Here is a 24,387-nt window from a genome sequence, read left to right on the forward strand (position 1 = left end):
CTTCATACAGGCCACTCCTGTTCCTGACCAGCTGAGCCTCCTCGCTAATTAATTCCTACTCCCTGGGTCCTCCTCCAGGTGCAGCCTGGGCAGTTAATTGCCCCATCTAGCCACCTAAACCTCTTTAGGCCTTGTGTGGGGTGGACACCTCATCAAAAAGGCATAGCCATGGCTTCTGCCGAAAGACATACAGGGAAATAAGAAATCTGAATACATTCTGGATTCCTCAGGACTATGTATGCCCAAAAGTTCATAGAACTATGAGACCAAAGATTGGGTATTCTGGTTCCTGAACAAACCAGTTATGTCTTACGCTCATGCTTTCACCAAGAGATTAGTAGTTACCCCAAGACAGTATTGAGGGCTGCACTATCATGTGGCATGCTGCATTCCTATCAAACCAAAGCAGTATCACCTCACTTAGTGGAATAGTATTGCTATATAATGTTGCAAAGCCCTCAAACACGTTTATAAGCCATTTCTATGCTGTTGTATCATTACACACATAGTGCTCTGCAACGTTTAAACAGAGAAAAGTCTATTTTCCCCATTTATAGTTGGATTAATTCACACATGAAGAACATTATCCATATTACAAAGCTCACAAGTGAAAAAAGCAGATACGTGTTTACAGCCATTCGGGGTTCACAAACACAAGGACCGCTAAAGAGGGTCACAAATCCACATGAGGCTCCTGAGTACCAGATTTTGCATTTGGGTCACTGAGTTAGCTCAAAGCAGTTTAAAACTGATGTAGGTAAATTGTTCCCTATGGACTGTCCATGTGAGGGAACTCATGAGATGTTTATTCCACAATGTGTATGGAGTAAATTACATCAAGATACTTTTTTTCAGATCAACTCATTTGAGACTCTGGTGAAAATCTTGTTCCCAGCACCCAGCCTAAGTACTTGGGCTGGAGGAAATGTGAATCCACAGGGAGAGGGAATGGGAAAGAATTCACCCTCTTATGCAGCTCTGAAGCCACTATCCCAGGTTCACAAGTCTTGAGTAGCCTACATAGACAGCCCTTGTGCACTTCTCTGCATGGTCAGTGTCTGGTCAATCCAAACAGTCGCAAATTTCATTAGCCTGTCCCAGTTTCACCATATGCCCACCCCTCAGACACACTGCATGTACCTATGAATATAGCCTCACCCACAAAGCCGGGCTCTATGGTGTGCCTGCTCTAAGTGGGCTCCACAAAACCTCCCCCTACCATCAGCAGATCTGCACTGATTCTGATGCATGTAACGCCCTCCATACCTATGAAAGGGGGACAGGAAAGGAGGCTACATGAATAATGGGTGTAAGACTAAGATCCTCTCTGTTTAGTCACATGACATGTGACAGATTATGTCTGTCCATGTCTATATCAAACTACAAACTTCATTTTGTTTTGTGAATGCCCTTTTGAGTGTATGCTGCTCTGTGCCTTCAATGTTGCCTTTTTACCTCCATCTTAGACTAGGATTCCAGGAGGACTTAGCAGATGACTCACAATGCAGAGCAATCAAGTGTCATTAACCTGGAGGGTCTCCCATTCAAATTAAGGCACCCTAGGACAATAAGCTTGCTGCTGCTCAAAGGAACCAGTTCTCCCAGATAGACTTGTAACCAAGAAATGGAGCAGCTAATGAGAGACTTGATGCTACTGAGGCAAGTCATCTGGAGTGGTGTGAGGGGGACTGAAAATGTATTAAAAAAAGGCTCTCTCCCTGGCTGTTTTGAGAGAAGACTAGAACTGTAAGGCGAGCAGCAGCAGCAGCAGCAGCAGGAGGAGGAGGAGGAGGAGGAGGAGGTGGTGGTGGTGGTGGTCCGGGACTCTTGAATGTACAGACCAAAACCCAAAGGGCTGTAGAAGTAGTGAAGACATTGCAGAGTTTTGTGTGCAGGTGTTTGTTATTTTGCCATAGATCTGCATATCTCCTGTGCTTTGTCTAGGAGTAAAGTGTGATTGGTTTAGAAATTCCTTTGCAAAATCTGTTGTGTTCCTTTCTCTCTTTGGGACTGGCAGTGAAAGCAAAGTAACCCAGAGGGTCCACAGGTTTGGTGGGAAGGCTTGGAAGAGCTGGTTCTAGTTTTGGAGTCTGGATAGTTGGACTGTGGAGTCCTTATCTCTCAGAAAGGGAGTGCTAGCCAGAATATCTGCATCCCTAGAGGCCCAGAGCCAGAAACTGTTCCTAGACTCTATCCATCCCCAACTGCCTAAGAGCACATGGGTCCAGTGAATGAATCCAAGTACAGCAACCTGGTGAGTGTCCACCATGGGGAACTCCTCCAGGGTTGTAACACCAGGCACAAATGTGGAGGATGGCTAGCTGTCTCAAAGCATATATTTAGGGTGTCAGGATCGCAGTGAGTTACTGAGCACTGCTCAGATTCCTACACAAATCTATGTGTTGATGATACATGTGTGGCTATCTGGTGATCAAAAATTACTCAGACCTGGGTCTTGCTATCTTAAATTCTGGACCAATATCAAAAGCAGTGCTAATGCGAGAGACCAACGACAGCTGTGAAGTCTGATATTGTAAAGATCACCACATCTGAAAACAAATTCTTTAGTGGTGAAATTCCCCGCCAGGCAGAGAACCAGCTCAATGCTTATGCACCACATACGTCCCTCTTAAAGTCCCATTATCTCCCTCCACTCCCCACCCCCATCCTTAAATCCAGTATTTTCTCCATTTAATTTCAGTGCGTCTCTGTGGCTCCTTTTAAATGTGGAAACAGAAACTGCTTACTCAGCAACATCATGAGACTCAGATTGCCTCTCAGGCAACCACAGCAAAGGAACAAATAGAATCTTAAGCTTTGGGGGAATGCTGAGAATGTTTAAGACACTAATATTCAAAACCAATGTATTGCACTGTGTTCAGATTATCAAGTGACACCTGTCTTTTAATGTCTAATGTTTAATAGCTCATGACCTGACAGAGCCAGAACCACTTTGGCAGGACCTGGACGAATGCTTTCAGGACCAGTAAGCTTTTCCAATCACTGGTCCCGGGTGAGTGCTCAGAAGGAAATATTTCCAACCTTTGGCATATCTGAGCTCATAAGCAGGCTTTTAGAGTAGGCTGCTGTTGTTTCCCTGCTCATTCTGCCATATCCACTTCAACTCAGCTGCATGTCACATGGCTGAGGTACAACTGGCTGAGGAAGTTAAATAAGGCCGTCAAATTTAGCTTATTTGCACTGTGAATATTAAGAGCAGCAGCCCATTCTGATTGCTGCTTCCAGGCACAAGCAGCACTGGAAATGATCCTCTGGAACTCTTTAATGGCCTTTTTAAGATGTAGACTTTAAAAAACCCCTCAAGTTAATGGGTCAGGTCCCTTGGACAGAGTAATTGCTGAAGAAGAAGACACATTCAGGATGGCTGGAAATTTCTGGGGGCAAAATATCCAAGAAAGCACCATTAGAAAGTAATCTAAGTGCATAGGGGAAAGAGTTAGTGGCCAATATGGTTAAAAGAGCCTTTGAAAGTAGAAAAAGAATCATACCAAAAATAAGGTAGACTAGAAAAGTGACAAGGGGATGCTGAATTAAGGACGTGTGATAAATAAAGTGGGGGGATAGCTCCCTTTGATGGACACCCAGCCAGCCAGTTGGCTGTAAAACTCCTTTTGGTAGCTGTTCTTTACTTGCTTTACCTGTAAAGGGTTAAAAAGTCCCCCAGGTAGAGAAGAAAAAAAAAAAAAGTGGGCATCTGACCAAAAGAGCCAATAGGAAGGTAGAACTTTTTAAAATTGGGAAAGAAACTTTCCCTTTGTCTGTTGTTCTCTGGGCTGCAGGGGTGAAGCAGCAATGCAGTAAGCAGCTTTAAACCAGGTATAATTATAGATTATCAATTCAGACCTCGAACCTACTTATCTGAAGCCTCAGATATGTAAGTAAAATTAGGGAATGTCTAGAAAGACACGATTAGGGTTATTTCTTTTATTCTTTATTGGCTCGTGGATTCCTCGGTGCTCACCCCAGATGCTTTTGTTTTCTTGTAACCTTTAAGCTGAACCCCCAAGAAAGCTATTTTGGGTGCTTGATTTTTGGAATTGCTCTTTTAAAATCTAGCAAAAACCTAAGTTCCAGATGTATTTTCTTTCTTTTTATTTTTAATAAAATTTACCTTTTTTAAGAACAGGATTGGATTTTTGGTGTCCTAACATATTTGTTCATATGCTGTTTGACTAGCTGGCGGCAACAGCTAATTTCCTTTGTTTTCTTTCTCAGCTCTTCCCTGGAGGAGAGAGGGGGGTGAAAGGGCTTGAGGGTACCCCCCAGGAAGGAATTCCCAAGTGCTCCTTCCTAGGTTCAAAGGGTTTTTTGGTTTTTTTTTGCATTTGGGTGGTGGCAGTGTTTACCAAGCCAAGGTCAGAGAAAAGCTGTAATCTTAGGAGTTTAATACAAGCCTGGAGTGGCCAGTATTAATTTTTAGAATCCTTGCAGGCCCTCACCTTCTGTACTTGGAGTGACAGAGTGGGGATTCAGCCTTGACAATATGGAAGAGTAACGTCAAAAGCACATGAAGGAGTACTACAAGCAAAGGATTAAAGGGAACAATAACAGTTTAATAAGCAAGAGGATGAAAATGAAAAGTGCAGGTCAGTTAACTTACAGTACTCCTCACTGTGCAAATGGCACCTTCTTACTCAGAAGATCGGCACTCTTGTTAGTCTGGAGAGTCAGATAAAACAGTTACCGATTTTTCTTTACCTGTTGTTTGAGATGTGTTGCACTGTAGGGTGTGTGCACCTTGTGCTCAGTTGTTGGAGAGTTTCCTCTCAGCAGTACCCGTTGGGGCAGCATGAGCGCCTCATGCCACTACTTCCCCTTTGTATTCAGGACTAGGATTAGGAAGTAATGGGAATAAAATCCCTTCCCTCTGAATGACATGGGAACATCCTCTATGACCCCCAGGAGGAGAAGAGCCTAGAGCTCCTGAAGTAGCACTCTCCCAAGAGAGGGGTCTCTGTAGAGGGATGGGGCAATGGGGGGATAGAAGTAAGTTGAAGGGTATGTCCCAGCTCCACTGTGCTTAAGACCCACAGATCCATGGTGATGGAGGTCCAAGCACTCAGGAAGCGGGATAGGCAGTTGGCAAAAATTGGCGTGGGGAAAGATGGTACTTTGGTGAGTGGTAAACTGCTCTCAACCAACAGGTCAAAAATGATAGTTTGAAGGAACTAGTTTGCCTAGAAGAACTGACAGCTGTAGGAGAGGAGGACGACAGTCTTGTAACTTCTGCTCCTCTTTTTAGATAAGTCCAAGGTATGCAGCAAGAAGGGCTGAAACAGCTGGGACTGTTGTGGGTAGAATGATTTTCTTTTGTAGCTGATGTATAAATCCTAAGATGGTCGCCCTGGAAACCTTAACACTATGAAGGGTCTCATTTGTCTTATTGGGAAAGAACCAGGGGCCTTCAAATGAGAGGTCTTGAATCATTTGTTGCCTCCCAGGGAAGACCTGACAACTGCAGCCAAGATGAACACTGCACAGTGATGGCAGAAGCCAGAGCTTGAGCCCATAAAGTCCACCACATCCAAGCTCGCTTGCAGTGCTGTTTTGGCAACAAATTTGCTCTCATCTACCATAGCAGTGAACTCCTTCTTTGCCTGATCAGGGCACTTGGCTTTGAACTTCAGGATATTATCCCACAGACATAAATCCTATCAACCCAGCAGAGTCAGCTGGTTCATGATCACAAGCTGTAAACTCCCTGTGGAATAAGCCTTCCTGCTGAATAAGTCTGTTTTTTTTTGCTTTTTTAGGGGGGGGGTAGAGGCCTGGTGTCCTGTCTCTTTTTTTCATTAGCAGCAGCAACTACCAGGGAGCCTGGAGGAGCATGGTTATAGAAGTGCTCAAATCCCTGTGAAGGGACATAATATCTTCTCTCCACCTTTTAGCAGTGGGAGGCAATGGGCAGGCACCCCGCTGGGCTGCTGGGCATGCTCAGGTCAGGATACATATCATCCAACCTCAGAGGCTGATGAGGAGTCTACTTCCTCAGACCATGGTGGAGATGGCCCCTTTGTACCAGGGAGACTAGCTCAGAGCCCATCACTGCCTCTTTGGGTGTACAAACTGGACACTTTCCTATAGCCTCAATATCCTCTAGGGACTTTTGGGGGAACAAAGTATAACTCATTCCTAGCAAGGCACATCTTAAGAGAATTGGGGTGCCCCCTTCTTTGGTTAGAGTTAGAAGAACGTATTTAATCTAAAATGGAAAAAGAATAGATCCCTCAACAGGCGCGTAACCAATGGCTGGCACTGCTTGCTTCTGAGACAGGGCTACCTGGCTGTGGCAGCTTTGAATTGCCACAGCCTACTCTGGGTTAGTCTGTGACTATAAACTGAGCTCTGTGCCCTGCGTCTGCCAACAGAAGCAAACCCGTGGGCAGTGGTACAAGCCACCAAGGGAGGATGTGGAATCACTAATACCAGCTGTGATGATTTGGCACTGCTTGTCATAATTTATGAATATTGTGTGGGGTTTTTGTGATGTCTGCTGCATGCATATATTGTGGTAATTCAGTTACAGGATTGTCAGGAAATGCACCCAGGAAGGGGAAGGTGAACCCTGATGTATATTTCTCAGCACACATTCATGAGACAATGCAAGAGCTATTTGTTTTGATGCTCTTGTGCAACCTCCTGCTGGTTTGCCAGACAGGTTTCCCCCAGGAATAAATCGGTGTCTGTGAAGGGGTCAAAAGACTCAAGAGACACACACTCCCTCAAAGCAAGAGCCAGCCTTTTGAGTCTGAGAACCTACAGCCTGCTGTGGGAGAGTCTGGGAGAAGTTAGACATGCTGGGGTCCCCATCAAGAGGATGGCTTGATTCAAGGTCAGATAGATGTGTAGACCTTTTGCTATATTAAAATCCTCCTTTTTTTTTAGGTTTAATGCTTTGTTCCTACTGCTAAGAACAAACAATGTTTTAAGAAGGCTGTCTGGTCACTGTTTTCACTGCTGGTCACAAGCTCTCAAAGGGAAGAATGCTGCAGGTACCCAATCTAGTCAGACCTGCTGGATAAGCACTGGACTAGATAGACTGGCTGTTCGACTACAGTACCCTGTGTACTTTGCCTGAGACCTGTGAAGACATACTCAGTGACCACAGAGAGGTCAGAAGTACAGCTAGCCCTATTACCATGCCACCAGAGACCTACCTCACCTTGATACTTAACTCTCAGGGGTGGTTTATAGGGCTAAGAGACTCAATGGTACCACGGAGTGGGAGAATGACAAGATGTGACTTTGGAGTTTCCCTTCCTTCTCAAATAATTTCAATAGGGAAGAGCAGGTAGTGAAAACTCTTGGTGGAGTATTGCAAATAGCAGGACTCTAGTCCAGACAGCAAGCTTATTTAGTTGTGTTTTGGGGCCGTAGCTCACCAAAACAACAGTCAGCCAGAAAACACTGAGCATACAGTTTGGCACTGGGGCAGCAGAACTGAGTGGGGGCTAGTGAGGGAAACATTGTGGGGGGTGATGCAATATTTCCTCTGTACTTGGGAGGGCACAAGACAGGGCAGCGTGGGTCCTGCTCCTCCTCTGGCCCAGGCTGCTCACTGACAGGGAGAGGTAGTCCCTGGAGGTGGGGGTGCAGCTGGGTTGGGCTTGGAAGGGACAGCTAGGCTGAGCTGAGTCATTTTGGGTATGGGGGAGGCCTGTTTCCCCTCCAGGGCAGAAGCCTCTGCCAGTTGTATAAAAGCAGCAGCCAGCATGGGAAGCTAGATGGGCGGTTGCTCTGGGACAGGGAGTGTGGACATCATTCTGCGGCAGGTGCCTGAGTGTGCTGCTTCCTAGGCTGGCTGTGCACCTCCAAGGTCAAGGTGAGTGTTTACCCCTTTCTCTCCCTGCCCCCTGTCACTGCCAGAACCTGAGCTCCCTCTGCGCAGCACCCTCCTCCGCTCAGATCCCCATACCCAAACCTCGCCCTCCCCCTTCGGGTTGAGCTTCCACCACCTCTTGTTTGGCAGAGATTTACTTATTAAAGCAGGGAGGAATTTAGTCCACAGTATATTGCAAATGTCTATACCGTGCAAACACACAATATAACTCTTGCAGAGCAATAGAACATTCAGAGTTGTTTTGTTAAAGTTGCAGCAAATTCTTCAGCACCATTAAGATAGCAATACTACCTGCCTGGCCGCTGTCTTGAATGAATAGTAATTAATATCAGTCCTTTCCCCTTCATTTCTATTCATTATTCAGGAGAAATAGGCTGCAGAGGGAGAATTTCAAGCCTAATAGTGTATCACCAAAACTAGTGAACAGATGCTTGTTGCCGACATCAGTTCAACGTTGAGTAAAAAAATCCCTACAATAGGAAATATTTCGGAAATGGCTCACATTCACTAAAGCAACAGTACTCAGTCTTACCACAGGATGGAGCTGCTGTCTAACTTATCTGAGTAGTAGCACGTTTGCTCTGGTTTATTATTGTTATTCAAAATGGTGTATTTTTATTTCACCATTTTGTCACTTAATATTATATTAAAGTCTCCTCCGAGATACATTTTACAAAGAAACATCTTCAGGCTGTATATAGAGATACTGAGCAGTCTAATGTGACTTAGTCTCCAGTGTTCTCAAGCTCGCTTCAGTGAGAAGCACGAGTCCTCTGTCTATCCAGAGACCAAGTACGATCAGTATAGTGGCAAAGCAAGTTCCCATGCCAATTTGCCTTATTCCTGACCTAGTAGGAACAGGGGTAGAATGATAATTCGGTCCAAGGGTTTTCCCATATCACAAGCCTTGAGCAAATGAACTAATAATGACAGCATTGGTGATTTTAGTAGTACATCACACACGTCTTGCTTCTTTAACGTTAACTTTGTAAATGGCCTGCTTGAGTATTTTTCCCTTAGAAAACATATTTAAGGGAGAATAACATTTCACAAAAATACAATGCTGGGGTTAAGCACAAGGAGAAAAAGGAGGCTGCATAGCACCTTGACATCCTGCTGTAGCTCGGCAATTTACTAGCTGGCCCTATCTCCTTATTTAGCACCAGGACTACAAGGGGAAGCAAAATCATGGCCTGATTCCCCTCCCAGGATCATGCTCACCCCCCAAAATTACAAAGCTGGGCCTGTACACAGGCCAAACAACAGCCACCATATGCTAATGAATAAGTCACTACACAATTGATCTAGATTTCAACCAGCGACCTAAAGCTGAGAGGTTCTGTAGCCTAGTGCCATGGGCTAACCTGCTCCCATTCTCCACAGTGAAGTATTGTTCTTATTTTGGCAACACAGCTGTGTGGAAACATCAAAACACATGCTGTGACTACCTGATCCAAAAAGAAACTGGATTTCCTTCCCCTGTGTGCACACTCCTTTTGTGTTAGTTTCAGAGAATATCCCAGTTAACATATTAAAGGCAGGAATGGCACAACATTTTAGGCCAACATTAGAGCATGTTCATTGAGAGCAAATGTTGATTTCAGAAATATAAGTATCCACAATCTGCTTCTAAGAATGGCTCTCATACAGTAAAGGAACAGAAACAATTCCATGTTACCCATGGGTGTGTCAACACAGCTGGAATTTTGAATATGGGGAACAATCTACAGGCCAAGAATTAATTGGAGAAATCACAGACACAAAGGGGCTACAAGCACATAAGTTACCTCCTCAGCATGACTACATCTTGGAGTACATTGACACTTATAGCTGGGGGTGGGGGTGATTTCCAGATGGAGGAAATTTACACTAGCTCTGATCGAGATAGTGTGCTAAAACCAGCACATAGCCGTAGCAGTGCATATGGCAGGAGGGGTTAGCCTTGAGTACATGCCTGTTGCCTTGGACGGGTACATACTTCTCTCGCACTGCCCCAGCCACCCAGTATTTTTAATGTATTCAGTCAATCAGAGCTAGTGCGGGTATGTCGCCTCGAGCTGGGAATCACACCCGCAGCTCGAAGTAGAGATACACTCTTAGAAAGAAGGCTGAGGTTGGAAGGGGGGAGTGAGCATGCAGGGGGACAGGAGATCTGGGACCAAGGAATAGATCTTACTACACCTAGTTTCTCAGGAAACTCTATGGTGGGGCAAGGGAAGGAATCCTTGACACCAGCCCGTGAGCAGCCTCTCCACACCCATTATTTCAGCCAAAAGTGGCCACGCCCTGGTGGTTTAGTTTAAAGTGGTTTAGAATCACCACTTTAAACACTGACCTGGCTCCTGGTGTGCTTCCAACAGCTTCCTTTTGTGCAGGCTATTTGGGACAGGCACAGAGACCTGCTCTGTGAACACTGGGTGCACATTACCTCTGCACAGTTGCTCTACCTGTGAAACTTCCTGCACGTGGCTCCTTGAGGACTTGGCAGCAAGGAGGTCTTGTGCGGATCACCTGTACTGAGCTGGATTCCACCAACAACACCTGAAAAGAAAGTTGCCCCCTTCTTGCTGAGCCAAGCAGAGTTTCCAGGGGCAGAAGCACTTTTCACACAGTCACCTGTAGTTGAAAGTCACACTTAAGAATGGAATTTTACAGCCCTCTGCTGGTGGCACCTCTCTTGCTAATGGAAGGGTCATTTGTGACATGGCCAATACAGAAACCACATATCAGAGATTTAAAACCAGCTTGAAAGCTAAGTTTAGATAATGATCTAAAGCACAGATAAAACATGAAGTGAAGAATCCTATAATCAGTTAGACTTTATTGACATGGGCTGCAGCTGGGGCACAATCTGGCCCTTAATATGTTTCAAAGTTAAACATTCTATTTATACATTAATGTTTTTTAAGATTATTAAAAAGGGTCAGAACCTGGTTTACAGCCATTTCCATAGCATTTTCACATTGTCAGTGGCACAGATCTTTTTCTTTTGACAAAAGAGACATCACCAGGAAGTGGCTCAGAAATGCCAAGTGTGGAAAAATCATTTTAATTTTTCCTTTATTTGTTCCCCATGGGAAGTGATTCTTAGCTGTGCAACCTTCAGACAGCTGGGAAGAACACAACAGGTAGAACAATGAAATGTATTCAATAAAAGCCTACAAAGTGAATAAAGATGTGCTAACCCTGGCCAGGGATAGTACACATTTTAGATTTAATGTTCATCCTTCTTGATTTAATTCAATAAGACGACCAGCAAACACGGCCAATGTTCCAATAATGCAAACCAGCATGAAGATACCAAGGAGAAGATGGTCAATTACCATTGCAACAAACTTCCATTCTTCTGCAGCCTGGACATGAAAGAAAGAGGAGACAGTTAGAACCTCCCGAGAGCTATATTCCTTACAAGGCAGGATATGGAAGTGTGGGCAATTACTGTCTTGTGCAAAGGAAAGCTTTTCTCTGGCTTCTAATATTATTATGGAAAAATATTCACTTTCTTTGAAGTGACAAGTTAGTGGTCTGCGATGCCTATGCTAGCCGGACTCACAAATTCAAATTAAGGGATGATTCAACCTTCCTTTCAACAGCGGCCTTAAGAACAGAGGTCCTGTGTGATCTACAGTGGTTAAAAGATCATATTGCTCATTTTGTAAGAGCAGAGATTTGCCGTGGTGTTTTCAGCCAAGACTCTTGAACACCCACCCCCTTCCCACACACCACTCTGCCGTGTGCGGACAGCTGCCAAAGTGGGCATTTCAGAGCACTGCAAACATTTGGCCACAGGCTTACTCCTGATTGTGGGGACTTATAAATATCAAAGCTAGCCTGGGTTTTAATTTAAATAAAGAAGATTTTCAAAGCACCTTCCAATTGGCTTTTAATGGAACACGTGCTCCTAAATCCCTCAGGCTCTTTTGAAAATCAACCTCAATACCCTTTAGACTGCAAAATGAGCCTTAAAAGTGTATGCCAATTGTGACTGTTCAAAACCAGTCACCATTTTTCCTAAAGGTTTTAGGTTGTTCATGGTCCCCATTTTGTCCACCCAGCAACCTTTGGGACACAACACCCTTTTCTATAGGCCCCTGGATTTTTGTGGGGAGCCAAACTCAGTTCAGAGTTGTGGGGGACAATGGTGCCCAAGCTGGCTTTGTCAGTACAAGAACCTCCAAGCTACTTGCTCAGAGCTGGGGCTTTTGCTAAGCAACTTCTGTGGGGAGACAAGCAGTGTGAGTGAGCACAGAGTAGTGTGCCAAGCATGGGAGTGGGCACATAGGAATCATACAGTCTAATACTGCCTATGACAATGACTCTCTGTAACCTAAGGCTTTTCCAACCTTTCTGCCTGAGTTTCCCCATCTGTAAAACTGACTATTAGATTTACCTAGTTCCCAGTGGGACTGTGATAATCACTTACTATTTTCAAGTACTTCATAAGTGCTACATTTCACCAGAATGGCTACAACCCCTGGCTTGGTTTTGCAATTTGCCTTGGAAACCTTTTGTAAATGTTAGAAATGATGCACAGACCACACAGACAGCTGAGCTCCACTTCAAAAGGCTGGCAATGACTCAAAGAGCCTTTTTTACAAATGAGGTGCAAATCTTCAAAAGAGCTGAGGTCGGGCCTCCCTTTTTTCAGGTGCAGTTTTCACCCACAAAATGAACTCAGATGCAAACTGGAGTATTTGACTGAACCTCTAACTATCTCAGCTGAGCCAGCATTTCCGTTGCAGTCGAACATTCAGGTGAGAATTTTGTGCTTTTTTTTTCATATTGTGGCTCAAAATGAATTAGTTAAATTGGGGGTGCCCAAAATAATTCTCTCATCAACAAGCCCCAAGCTCAAGCTGCTGCCGCCACCCATCCAGAAACATCTGCATCTCAGTGGTGCTTTTTGTATATAATTGAGAAGTCTCTGGGATCCTTCAAAATGATAAGTGCTGTATTAGTATTAAAGTTAACCTCCAAATATTAGAAACGACTCAGGACAGAAGTATATAACCAGGCGTTATAAATAAGGGTTTTAGCACTAAGTTATACTTAACTTTCTACAGAAGAGGGGCAAAGCTAGCTTTTCCTGGGAAATGCTGTCTAAGCCTTCATTTCGGTGGTACAGTAGAAAAGGCCAGTTGGTTCTAAAAGATGCTTATTATGTGCCCCCCTATAGGAATTATTTGGAGCACTGAGTCCACAAAATCAAAGCTTACCAAAATTGGAATTAACATTTGCATATCACATGTAAGATCTGAGGTGGTGAAATCAAAATGTTTCTTGTTAGCATGGAGTTTTGTTAAGGTTTATTTCCCAGCTTTGAGTGTACTGCAAACTGCCTATTATATTAGGAAAATGTCCTGCATGAAATACATTAGGAATCTGTTTGGGAATATTGTTAATTTCCTTGAAACCATTCTAATTATCCGTACTCACTCCTCTCTGAGTTCATGTACTACACTTGGAAAATCTTAGTGCATAATTTTTTTCAAAGACTCAATTGTCATCTGTAACTTTTATTTATAATTCTTTACAGATTGCATCAGGGAATAACAGGGCTCTTTGATACAGCAGAAACTATGTTTGGGGTGTACTTGTGAGAAATGGAAAGATTTATTATTCCCAGAAAATAAAGTGTCTTATTTTAAAAGCGAAGGATGAATCACACATAAAAAATGCCTTACATTACTGGATTCTTGGTCTGATTTCATGGTTTCAGCAATGTATTTGATTCCCTCTATGGCACTTTTCACATCTGGGTTTTTGGTAAGTGGGGAGTGGAAGTTGACGGCAGCAGGACATGGTTTTCCAGAGATTTCCGAAATATCAATGTCTTCTGTAAAAATCCTTCTCTCTTGTTTATCCCTGGATGGTCGTTTCATTGTTGAAAAAAACATAACATTTGGGATTGTGTCAATAAAGACCTGAAAAAAGAAATTGTATTAGTTTAGGGAGATTGTCTCACTGATGTGGCATTACAACAAACAAAAGCAGGCACAACATTCTTAACTACCAAATAATCTCCTCTCCTGGATTTGCCAGAAATTCCCTGTTTGAAAGTATGTCACAGCCCAAGCCTTAGTCACACTTTACTTGTCCTGTATAAATCTGAGGCCCTGGAGCTTACTGAATCATACACACGCCTCTCACACATTTTCAAGAAACAATTTCTTGCTGCTATATAAAATGTATACTGATTTAACAGGATCCAACCATAACCAGAGTATAACACCCAGGACCAGAACTTCAACTGGCATAAACTGGCGTAACTTGACTGACTTTAATGGAGCTATGCTGATACACACCAAATGAGGATCTGGCCCACACTGTCTAGAATTGTTGCAGAGAAATCCTTTTGGCCTGCTTTTGCTTGTCCCTTCTTCTTGTTGGCTATCCTGTTTCACTTACATAAACACAGATTTTCACTACCTTCTTTAAATCAGTGGAGGTTTTTCTTCCTGATCACACAGCATGTACAGACATGGCCTTTTAAAATTCCTCACTTTCTGCAGGGGATTTTCTGCCTTGCAGGGATTTGATAAAATAATATTTTTTAAAGTTCCATTAAAAAAAAAAAGAATTTCTACTGCAACACAGGAGCAATTTTAAAGATATAGGTCTGTATGTGGTAGGTCTGGCCTACATAGTTTAATGCCAGTTCATGCAAGCTGGGTAATGGAAAGACTAGCAGGAGTGGCCACAGATGGTCTGGGTTCCCCTGGTGGAGACATACCCACAACTTTGCCATGAGTCTTGGTAAGGTCTGGTGGCCATCATTTAAGTTGGAGAGGAAGATTTCCCTCCCTTCCCAACAGCTGTGGAATAATGCTGGTTCATAGAAGAGTAGGGAATGGGATGAGGAGTTGTCATGGGAGCCCCAGTTGAGCTCCACTCTGTGGATCCACAATGAACACCCGAGCAGGCAGCTGGCTGATGGAGTTGGCCACTTGCTGGGCCAGGAGTCATGCAGCCTGATAATCTGTCAGTTCCCATAAACAGCTATATAAGCAACCTACCTAATTCCTTCTCTGTCCACAGCTGCCACTTTGTTTTGCCTCATCTGCCTCCAGGTGTTGGCTTTTCCCTCTGATAGTCTACCCAACAACAGGCAATTTTGCTACTTAAAGGAGTGATTCTGCAGCCCAGCCAGGGAGCCCTGAGATTTATCTGGATTAGGAAATTCCTCCCAACATCTTGAGATTTTTAACACATAAACCTCAGAGTGAAATATTTAAGGCGCTGCTCAAGCAGAGAAATTCACAAATAATCCTTCTCACCTTCCTCACCCACTGTGGCATAATATGGGTACTTGGGGAGCGATGGTGGGTGTTGATTACAATGACGGTAATGATGATTGATGCTATGACAAACACCATGGTAAATAACATGTATTTGCCTATCAAGGGCACTGCACTTGAAGTAGAAGGAATCAGCTCCACAATGACCAGAAGGAACACAGTCAAAGACAGCAAAACAGAAATGCTCAGAGTCATCTTCTCACCTGCCACACAGAACAAAACAACAACACTGCCATTAATGTGGTACAGTGCAGAGGGTGTTAATCAGGGAGAGAAATAGAGTGTGATTTCATGGATGATTGGTTGTTGGTACATTTTGGATACTTGAATGTATACCTATACATCAGGACTACTTTTATATCTCCCTGCATCACAAGAAGCAGCAAACCTGGCTGGTCATTCATGTTCTTCTGCCACTGTGGAGGGATCAAATTAGGATCAAGCCCCCAGCATCAAGTTGGAGTTTTCCGGGACAAAACTGGGACTGGGGACAGGCTGAAGGTACTGACAACTCACTTGCTATGAGCATGAGTATGTGCTGCAGGAGTTAAGTGAGTAAACTCAGCCTCTAATCAGGGCTTGCGCCTTTGGGTTGATTTCCTCAGCTCCATTGGGTGGCTTTGTTTTTTGCTCTGGATAAATGGCAGCCTCACCGGGGGCTGATTGAATGGACAAGAGAGCACACGGCCTTAGAGCTCAGTCGGTATTTGAGACTTCCTTTAGGACTAAGGTTGCCTATTTGGTTGGACGTATTCCTGGAAGTTTCATCACATGACATAATCTTTAATTAAAGATTAATCTTTAATTACTAGACACTCCAGGACAATCCTGGAGGGTTGGCAACCCTATTTAGAACTCAGGATGACAAAACTGAACCACAAAGCACAATGAACATTCATTTTGTTCTGTTCAGTCCAGTGGCAAGCATTTTTTTAAAAAAAGCTCCGGATAAGACCTTACATAAAAGGAAATTGAAGGAAAAAAACAACCAAGGATAAGGGACAAAATTCTGGCATGGATTAAAAACAAATTAAGCACCAGGAAATGGTTGCAGTGAATAGGTGCTTTTCTCAGATTAGAGAGCACAGAAAGAGCCCAGGGCTGCTTAATATATTTATTCATGCCATCACAGAAGCTAATGGCTAAAACAATCCCCTAACCAAACATGCTATATCAGGGTTTCCAGTGTCACCCTTTGATTGTTTATTAACATATTCAATACATTAATTTCAAAGGCACAAAACCAATCAGCTGAACCTTGCTCACAGTGAAACTGAATGAATGATTTACCACTGATTTCCAAGGGAGCTGGGTCAGGCCTATATAATAGCAGTTTTAGAGTTTAAACTGTTTCTCAGCTAGGTTTATAGCGTCCATCACTTTAGGGGCTGATCCTGACAGGTCCCATTGACTTAATTGTTAGTTATTGCTCTTTCCTTTGAGGAATCAGGAGTTTATTACAGTAATGTAATAAATGCACATACCTGAATCAGTGGGCAGATAAAACACTAACCCAGTTAAAAACGAGAAGAGCAGACAGGGAATGATGACATTGACAATGAAGTAGAGAGGCAAGCGCTGCATAAGGAAGTGGTAGGTAATATCCAGATATGGGGTGTCAGGGCAACAGGCATAGTAAACGAAGTGCTTCCAGCTCCGGTAATCTTTCATCACCCACTCGCCGCTCTCCATAAAGTTGCTCATATCTGGGCGATCACTCTCCTGACAGTATAAATAGTATATTTCAATATTAGAGCTACTGACCAATAAATCGTAGAAAATGAGAGAGAGGGAGAAAGAGAGACAAACAATGTATATGATTGAGGGAACTCTTTGTTCCAGGAGTGAGATCCTGATACATGTGTAATCACAATCTAGTGGCTGTATCCTAATACTAAGCCTTAATACTACTACAGCTAACAAAGAGTTGCCATAGCTGTACTGAAGTCAATGGAACTGTGCCAATTTGAGGAGTTGGCTCTCTGAGTTTTAGCCATGCTGTTGACAATGAAGTTTATGCACTAAATGTGTGCAGAATAGCTCTAGAAGACCGGTAGTGCTGAATACTGCTGGTAGTACACTCTATATTTTGGCATCAGTAATTAATAATTTCAGTAATTTAGTACCTGTTTATTTTTCAATCAGAGCAGTTTACAATTAACATTTAAACCTGAGACTTTAAAAAAAAAGAAAGAAAAAAGGTGTGTGAAAAAAGAATTCAGGTTAAAATATTCAATGTCTACTAGTTTAAAAAGTTGATTCATACCGGATTTATGATAACCACTGTACCATCATACGTCCAAGTGCCCAACTTCATACTGCAGTTCTGCTGGTCAAATGGAAAGTGTGTGACTATAATTTCACAGTAACTTTTAAAAATTGCTGGTGGTGTCCAGATGATCTTGCCTGTATGTTCTAAAAGAACTTTGGTGAATTGATCAATAGCAAACTCACCATCTGCACTGCAAAAGGAAGAGGAAATTAACAGTGACATGGATAGCATAACTGACATACATATAATACAGTATCTATCTGAAGGAAACTTGGAAAGGGTATATACTGGGTAAAGGGGTTGCTCTGAAGTAACTGCGTGGAGAATTTGGCTCATTGAATATAAAACCTATGAGTCAAATTCAGATCTGAAATATCAGGGTGTAACTCCCCTGTCATTAGGTTATGAGGAGGCGTGCGTGCCAAGAATTTGGTCTTGATGTTCAAAAGATGGACAGGTTTTCTGTCCTGCACTGGATTTACTATAACTGTCTCAGACCCTGTTTTAGACGTTCTCTCTCCCGATCTTTTCCATTTACTAATCCAAGTGACGCTCGGCTAGCCATTCAGACACATATGAAGTGTTCAAATAGGTATTGAAAAAACACCAGGCTGATCATTGGTCCCCTTCCTCTACTTCAGATTCTGTATTTTTTTGTTATATGAGGCTCTATGCAGAGTTTTTGTACCATTAGCACTACTTACTTGTTATAAAGAACAAGATCGGGATGCCAGATTATCTCAGATGGGATACGAATTTTTTTCAGCCCACCATATTCTTCTGGATTCCATTTTAGGTTGACATCCGTCCATTGCTATAAGAAGAATTTTAGCTAGTGGAAATCTGTTATTGGTATTGCTGGAACTAAATAAAATATTTCCAAGATCTACTGACTGTCATACCATTGATACATGTAGATAGGCACAAAAGTACTGTATGTGTCCTTCTACCAATGCTGCTTTCTTATATATGTTCAAACAATACATGATGATTACCTCAATAATCTAAAATAACTGTAACACAAATCTGCTGTTTGAAACAATATCAGAGAAGGACATCTTGTCAAATGCAAAGTGTCTTTTTTCAGGAGCTCCATGTTGTTCAATGGAACTTCAAGGTTCCAGGACTGTATAAAGAAATCATCAATCAGTTCTGCCATCTGCCTAAGCTGCTTCAGGAAACCATAACAGAAAATGTTGTACGTGTAATATTTATGTCTGGAGAGTAGCACATTCCTGATTAGGTCCAGGGCATTGGTTTGCTTTGGAATAGCAAGAATAATGAGATTCAGAGGTTACCTGTTTCAGGCGTACATTGGTTGTTACAATCTGATTTACTTCATCCTTCAAAAAACAAACAGAAAGTTTAGGGAAAAAGCTTATTCAGAAGAAACGTTTGATGAGCTCATATAAATAAACACAGTTAAACATCATCATTCATACTGTACCACATTAATAAGCTGAATAAGCTGCAGCCCAACTGTGACTACAACAGCCTCACGATGATCTTCCACTGGGCGCACTACTTTGTTGTAGTTCTTGAATAAATCTTCAACTAGACGAGTTTCATGTTCAGAGCACAGGATCAGACCAGCTACAGAACAGCAAATATGTCATCCGTAAGACAGTGATAGAGTATATTGCAATCTTGGTAAGGACATCCTGCAAATATTACTGATACAAAGTCTTGTGCCAGTTTAGTGAGGGACTCTAACCATAACAAAGCTTATTTACTATTTCATTGTTTCTTTTTATTTGTAGACCATGTCTTAGGCTGTTTCATAGTCATCAGGGATGATAACCAATTCTGATTCTGAGTAATATTTGCTTGCAAGAGTAAGTATCATTCAAAACACATACAGTTCCATCCAGGAGACCAACAAACATCAAGAACTCCCACCATCAAAGTTGGAATCAGGCTTCATGAAACTCCTAAAACCTATCTCACCCTGCATTTTTGGATAGTTAGGCAAACTGAAGACTCATTGCCAGGCATTTCTTGCATCTTTTTTCTTGGATCCACATTCTTGTCCTTGCCCATAACACGGGAGGTTTAAAGAATATGCACAAATAATGTTAGTATGTTTAGCTAAAAGTGCCACCTTGTGGCTTGTTGGTTGTTTTTTATTTATGTAAGCTTATGCTAAGCTTTGAATGCTGGGAATTGTTGGGAGTGATTCTCAGCATGGCTGTGTGGTTAAGAAGACATTAACGCTATGTTCCTGCAATCTGCTCCCTGTGTACATCTGTTGACTGATCCAGCTTCATCTTGTTTTATATCTGAATTTCAAGTGCAACAGCATGCAAGACAGTCATTTCAAATCCACATGGAAAAGGAAACAGGCTTTCCCTCTTAATTAAAAGGCTCGTGTGACTTCAGACAAGATAGACCTAACACTTTATCTTTATTTAATGTTGATTCCATTTCCTCTTCCCATATCTTGCTCACTCATGCTTTCAGTGAGCAGACATATACAGAAAAAAATCTGCTTTAGAAATTATTTTGATCAATCGCATACCCTCATGATGAGTTCCCATTTCATTTTTGAGAGAGCCACAAGGGATCGGTCATCTTGCAGTCTTATTCCTACATACTTTCATCTTTTCTTTAGAAAGTGGTTGTGTACATCTGCTTCAGGTCATAGTGAAAGCGAACAGTTGGTATGTAAAAATGGCCCTTGCAGATTTTGCATAATGTAGAAACCCAAATCCTCACAAGTTAGGAGAGGGATAACATACAATGCTAAAGCCCTTTGCTACATCTAGAAGCTGCTATCAACTTGACATTTTCAATAACAACGTATTTTTACAAGTCAGTTCATTCTCTTCACACTGGCAGAGTACACATAATAAAACTACTTGTGAAAATAGGTGGGGTGTGTCATGTGATTGAGAAAGCGTTAAATTAAATTCCACTACCTACAAGGGACCATACTGCAGCCTGGCTAATGCAGTGTTACAAGGGCACAACATGTTTCCTTGTACTCAGTATCAAAGGTAGCAGCATAGAAGGCGAAGCTGGCTCTGCAGAGCCGCCTGTTTTGCTCCCAGTGATCTTTTCATCCAGCAACAGGAATGGACTGTGATGGGAGCAGATTTAGGTCAGAGGTTAGCACTTCTGAAAATCCTTTTTCTGAGCTCAGACTCTTGAACAGGTTCTTAGGGCAAAATCTTGGCTCATTTAAGTCCATTGGAGTGTTGCCATTGACTAAAGTGGGGCCAGGATTTTGCTCGGTTTCTAATTGATTTACTCTCAGGTCCTTTAAGATAGTTGAGCTGGGAATCTGAGGATCCAGCTGTAATCTGCTCCTGGGTCTCAGCTGCTTTGTACTGTATGAAATTCTTTTCTCCAAATGGATCAGATTTACTGAAATGACACAACTCTTGCTATTAAGATGCTTGGATGGCAAAACACGGAAGTTTACATCACATTCTGCTGCAGACAAACAGCTCCTGTTTCCACTGACAGGAAGGGCAGTATTGGGTGTCATGTTTCAGACGGTATGTTATGATCACAGAGTCATATTTAGGTCAACAGTTACACTGGTTTCTATTAATCCAATTAACAAAATCCTTCCTACAGTTCTATTCTAATAGGTCTTGGTAGGAATATAGCAATTTTTTTAATTTGGTGAAAAATATTTAAGATTACAAAATACTTAATCTCTTAGGGGACAGTTTAATTGGAATTATTAATAGGTCCCAGCACAACACATGCAGCTGCCAATCAATTCAGTATCCTTATCAGTATTCCCCACAAATAAATGAAAATGTTTGTTAAGTATATTGCATTTCAAGCCATATTTGCTAAAAATCCCCAAAGATTTCAAAGTCTTTTTTGTTCTGTGCTAAAACATGGCACATGGCAGAAAAAAAGCAGCAAATGTAGAGGGGAGAAAGCAGCTCGCCTTTTGAACCCAGTGCATACTGTGATTAAATCATCTGAATATTTCTCCACTTGTTCAGTCTTCAAATGTGAATAAACTGATATCATTGCACTTAGAAGCCAGTATTTTATTAATTTTGTATGTCATCCTTGCAAGTTCATAAAGCTTTATTAACACAGTTCACGTTATACACAAGGAGCAGTGGGCCACACATTAAGCAATGAACCAAACCAAAAATGAACCAACTGTTGAAATGAGCTTACCTGAGCAAAAGAAGAGGAGGGGTGTGTAGTGGAACTTCATTGTGTGGCCTTTTGTCTCTGCTAGACACACAGACTAGCGGGGACCTCAAAGTCTTCACAGTCTCGCACTGAGGAGGGTTCTGCTGCTTCCTGATACACAGCTTGGAAAATGTGACTGCTGAGCTATTGTTTTACACCACCTGCTTATGGGAATGACAGCTGAGAGTGCAGGAACAGCAACATGCTATATTTGCCCAGTCAAACATCTTCTCTGGTTTACAGTGGGATATTTTTTTCTAAGCATAACACATTCCATGGTAAAAGGAAGATTGTTTGTAAAGTAACTTAGCGTCCAAGTAAGGATTAACTAGAATACTCCCAACCTAAAAAAACCCTCAGCTGCACATAATCTTTTTTGACCTGAGTGGTTAGCTGAATTTGGGGTCTTGTCAGTTTCAGCGAGGAGGAGAAATTGGTGCTGGAGTCAGATATTCTTTGATGCAATCCTATTTACAAAGAATGTTCAAGGACACAGGATTTTGTACAAAGTAGGAATCAAACAACAGGAGACAGTTTCCTTGCTCAGTATTTCAAGATTCTTTTTCCAGCCAGCATTCTACCAAAAAGTTCTCTCACTTAGCTTTCTCCCAGGCTACAAGCACATCTCTGGTGCTTACTTTTGCCTTCCTGCTTGTTTCTGTGGTGTTTCTCACTGCATCTGATCTCACACAGAGCTCCACCAAAACAATACCCAGCTGTGTGTGTTTGCATTCAGCCTCAGTGAAAGCCCTCTGCCCACATAGCTCAGGTGCTGACTGGCCTTGTGTTCGGCCTGTGTTTTGGCTGGTGGCTCCTATTGTTTTAGCTCTCTTACTCCAAAAGAAGCTTAACTGCGGATTTTTTCCTCAATGGAAGGGGTTTTTTTACCTCTCTCCTCTGAAGCATCAGGGGTGGTCATGACTGGAGATGGGACACAGGGCAGAGCAGGCCAGGGCTCTGAGGTGGCACCGAGTATTCTCACTCAGGTGCTTGGCTGGCTGCTCTGGTTCACATGCTCAGGGTACCTAACTCATTGCCATATGTTGGTTCAGGAAGGAATTTCCCCCAGCTCAGATTGGCAGTGTGTGGATGTGGGTCTCTTACCAGGATTATTTGTGAATATCTCACTTAATCATTTCCCTGCCATTGCAGGGCCCTCAGACACCCAGTTCCTTCTATAATCTGCCTGTGGCACATAGTAGTCTAGTCTCTTATGGATCTCATTTCCTTTGGTCTCATTTCCATTGTTGGATTTAATGTGTAGGTACTGGATGGTAATGGTGGACTGTGACATACAGGAAGTCAAACCTGATGATCTTGTGGTCCCTTTTGGTCTTAAACTCTATGCCTCTATGATTATTAACTGCTTCTTCCAAATGAAAGGTGGCCATTATACCCACCAGCTTCAGCCAAGTTTCACCCAACCCCCAGCGTAACACTGCACAAAGATACAAATTCATGATGATATCACTGGAATCTTAACCACGCAGCTTCAGAGATGCACATTTTGTCTGTCCCAGCATTCCTTGCATATCCAAGCTAGGAATGGCAGGTTCAGTCCCAAACAGAGGCAGTCAAAAAATTACCATTGTCTTATGCCTATTATAGGTCTGGGATAACATAAGGTTCAACCATTCCAAAAAGCCTAGCTATACTATTGTGTTCTGTTTGGAATCAGCCAGACATGGAATGTGTAAGTGGTGCAGAAAATTTGTGCGCTCAGCATGGCTTACTTTTCATGCAGCTGTGTAGACCTCAAAACAGAGTCCTTATTTCTGGAGCAAACTGCTGTACGTGGGATAGCTAGCTATAACTTACTGGTTGAAAGTCAGAGGTCCACATCTGAAGGATGTTGCAAGAGTAGTTTTCTCAAAAAAGACCTATAGGGACCCACAGCCTGAATGGAAGGGGGGTGGAGTTTAGCTGGCAGAGTGTCTGGATTCAAAAAATTCCCCTCCAGAAGCTCAGGCCAGCTGAACTCTGAATTTTAAATATGCACTGAGAGAAATGAAAGTTGTTTGTTGTTAACAATGTAGTATGACTAGTTATTGTCTTGGTGAAACTAAACAGACAGGAGTGAAAAGAGCAGTGGTGGGAATTTATCTGGATTTACAGAGATGCAATACAACACCTGGTTTCCATAGTTTGCTAAGAAAACTGTTTTCAGCTTCAAAGCCTCAAGATGCTTTACAAAAATCATTTGCTAATAGAAGACAGCTAAATCCTGCTCTGACTTATTTCCACCTAACCTCAGCCTTTTGGTCTCTGAGACATTGGTCCCTCAGCACTGCCTCCCCAATCTCAGATGGAGCCATGGCCTAGGGTGCTTTAACCACGCAAGTGAATAGAATGGAGTGATGGCTCCCATCCAGGCAGGCTATAAAGAAGAATTTTAACTCAATATTGTCTGAATTTAGGATTTTACATTTTTATCTGAATTTGTGAATAATAGCAGGCCTGAGTTCAAAACCCCCACAATGAACTGATGGTATTGAAGGTAAATCTTCACTGCAGAAGGGCGCCAGCATAATGTAAACAATCAGTTTACAAGTTAAACTGGTTTCAGCCTGATTATTAAATGTTTCTGGTGGAATGCTGGAGAACACGGACTTTGACTTAGAAAACATTAAAAATTCATACGCACACTTGCAGGTAGTCACTTCCTGAACTATAGTGGGAGATGGAGGAGAAGAAATGGTACAGAAAGACGAGGCGAAATGGCAGCTTCATCTATGTCACTTGTTGACATGAGAACCAGAAATGAAATAAAAAAAGGAATAAAGATAATT

The 24,387-nt window shown here is 42.5% G+C and overlaps 1 protein-coding gene across 1 annotated transcript; it reads right to left on the reverse strand.

The window, feature by feature from the left end:
• Positions 1-11,025: 11,025 nt before the first annotated feature.
• Positions 11,026-21,620, reverse strand: CHRNA1 (cholinergic receptor nicotinic alpha 1 subunit). Its single transcript, XM_073304750.1, has 9 exons — positions 21,581-21,620; positions 18,879-19,024; positions 18,730-18,774; positions 18,136-18,245; positions 17,426-17,621; positions 16,644-16,881; positions 15,139-15,362; positions 13,546-13,785; positions 11,026-11,214 (listed from the first exon to the last, which is right to left on the reverse strand). The coding sequence occupies exons 1-9, from the start codon at positions 21,618-21,620 to the stop codon at positions 11,083-11,085; spliced, it is 1,371 nt and encodes a 456-aa protein (XP_073160851.1). The 3' UTR covers positions 11,026-11,082.
• Between the last annotated feature and the right edge of the window lie 2,767 nt (positions 21,621-24,387).

This window comes from Lepidochelys kempii, chromosome 11, assembly GCF_965140285.1.
Source record: "Lepidochelys kempii isolate rLepKem1 chromosome 11, rLepKem1.hap1, whole genome shotgun sequence".
Classification (NCBI taxonomy): Eukaryota; Metazoa; Chordata; order Testudines; family Cheloniidae; genus Lepidochelys; species Lepidochelys kempii.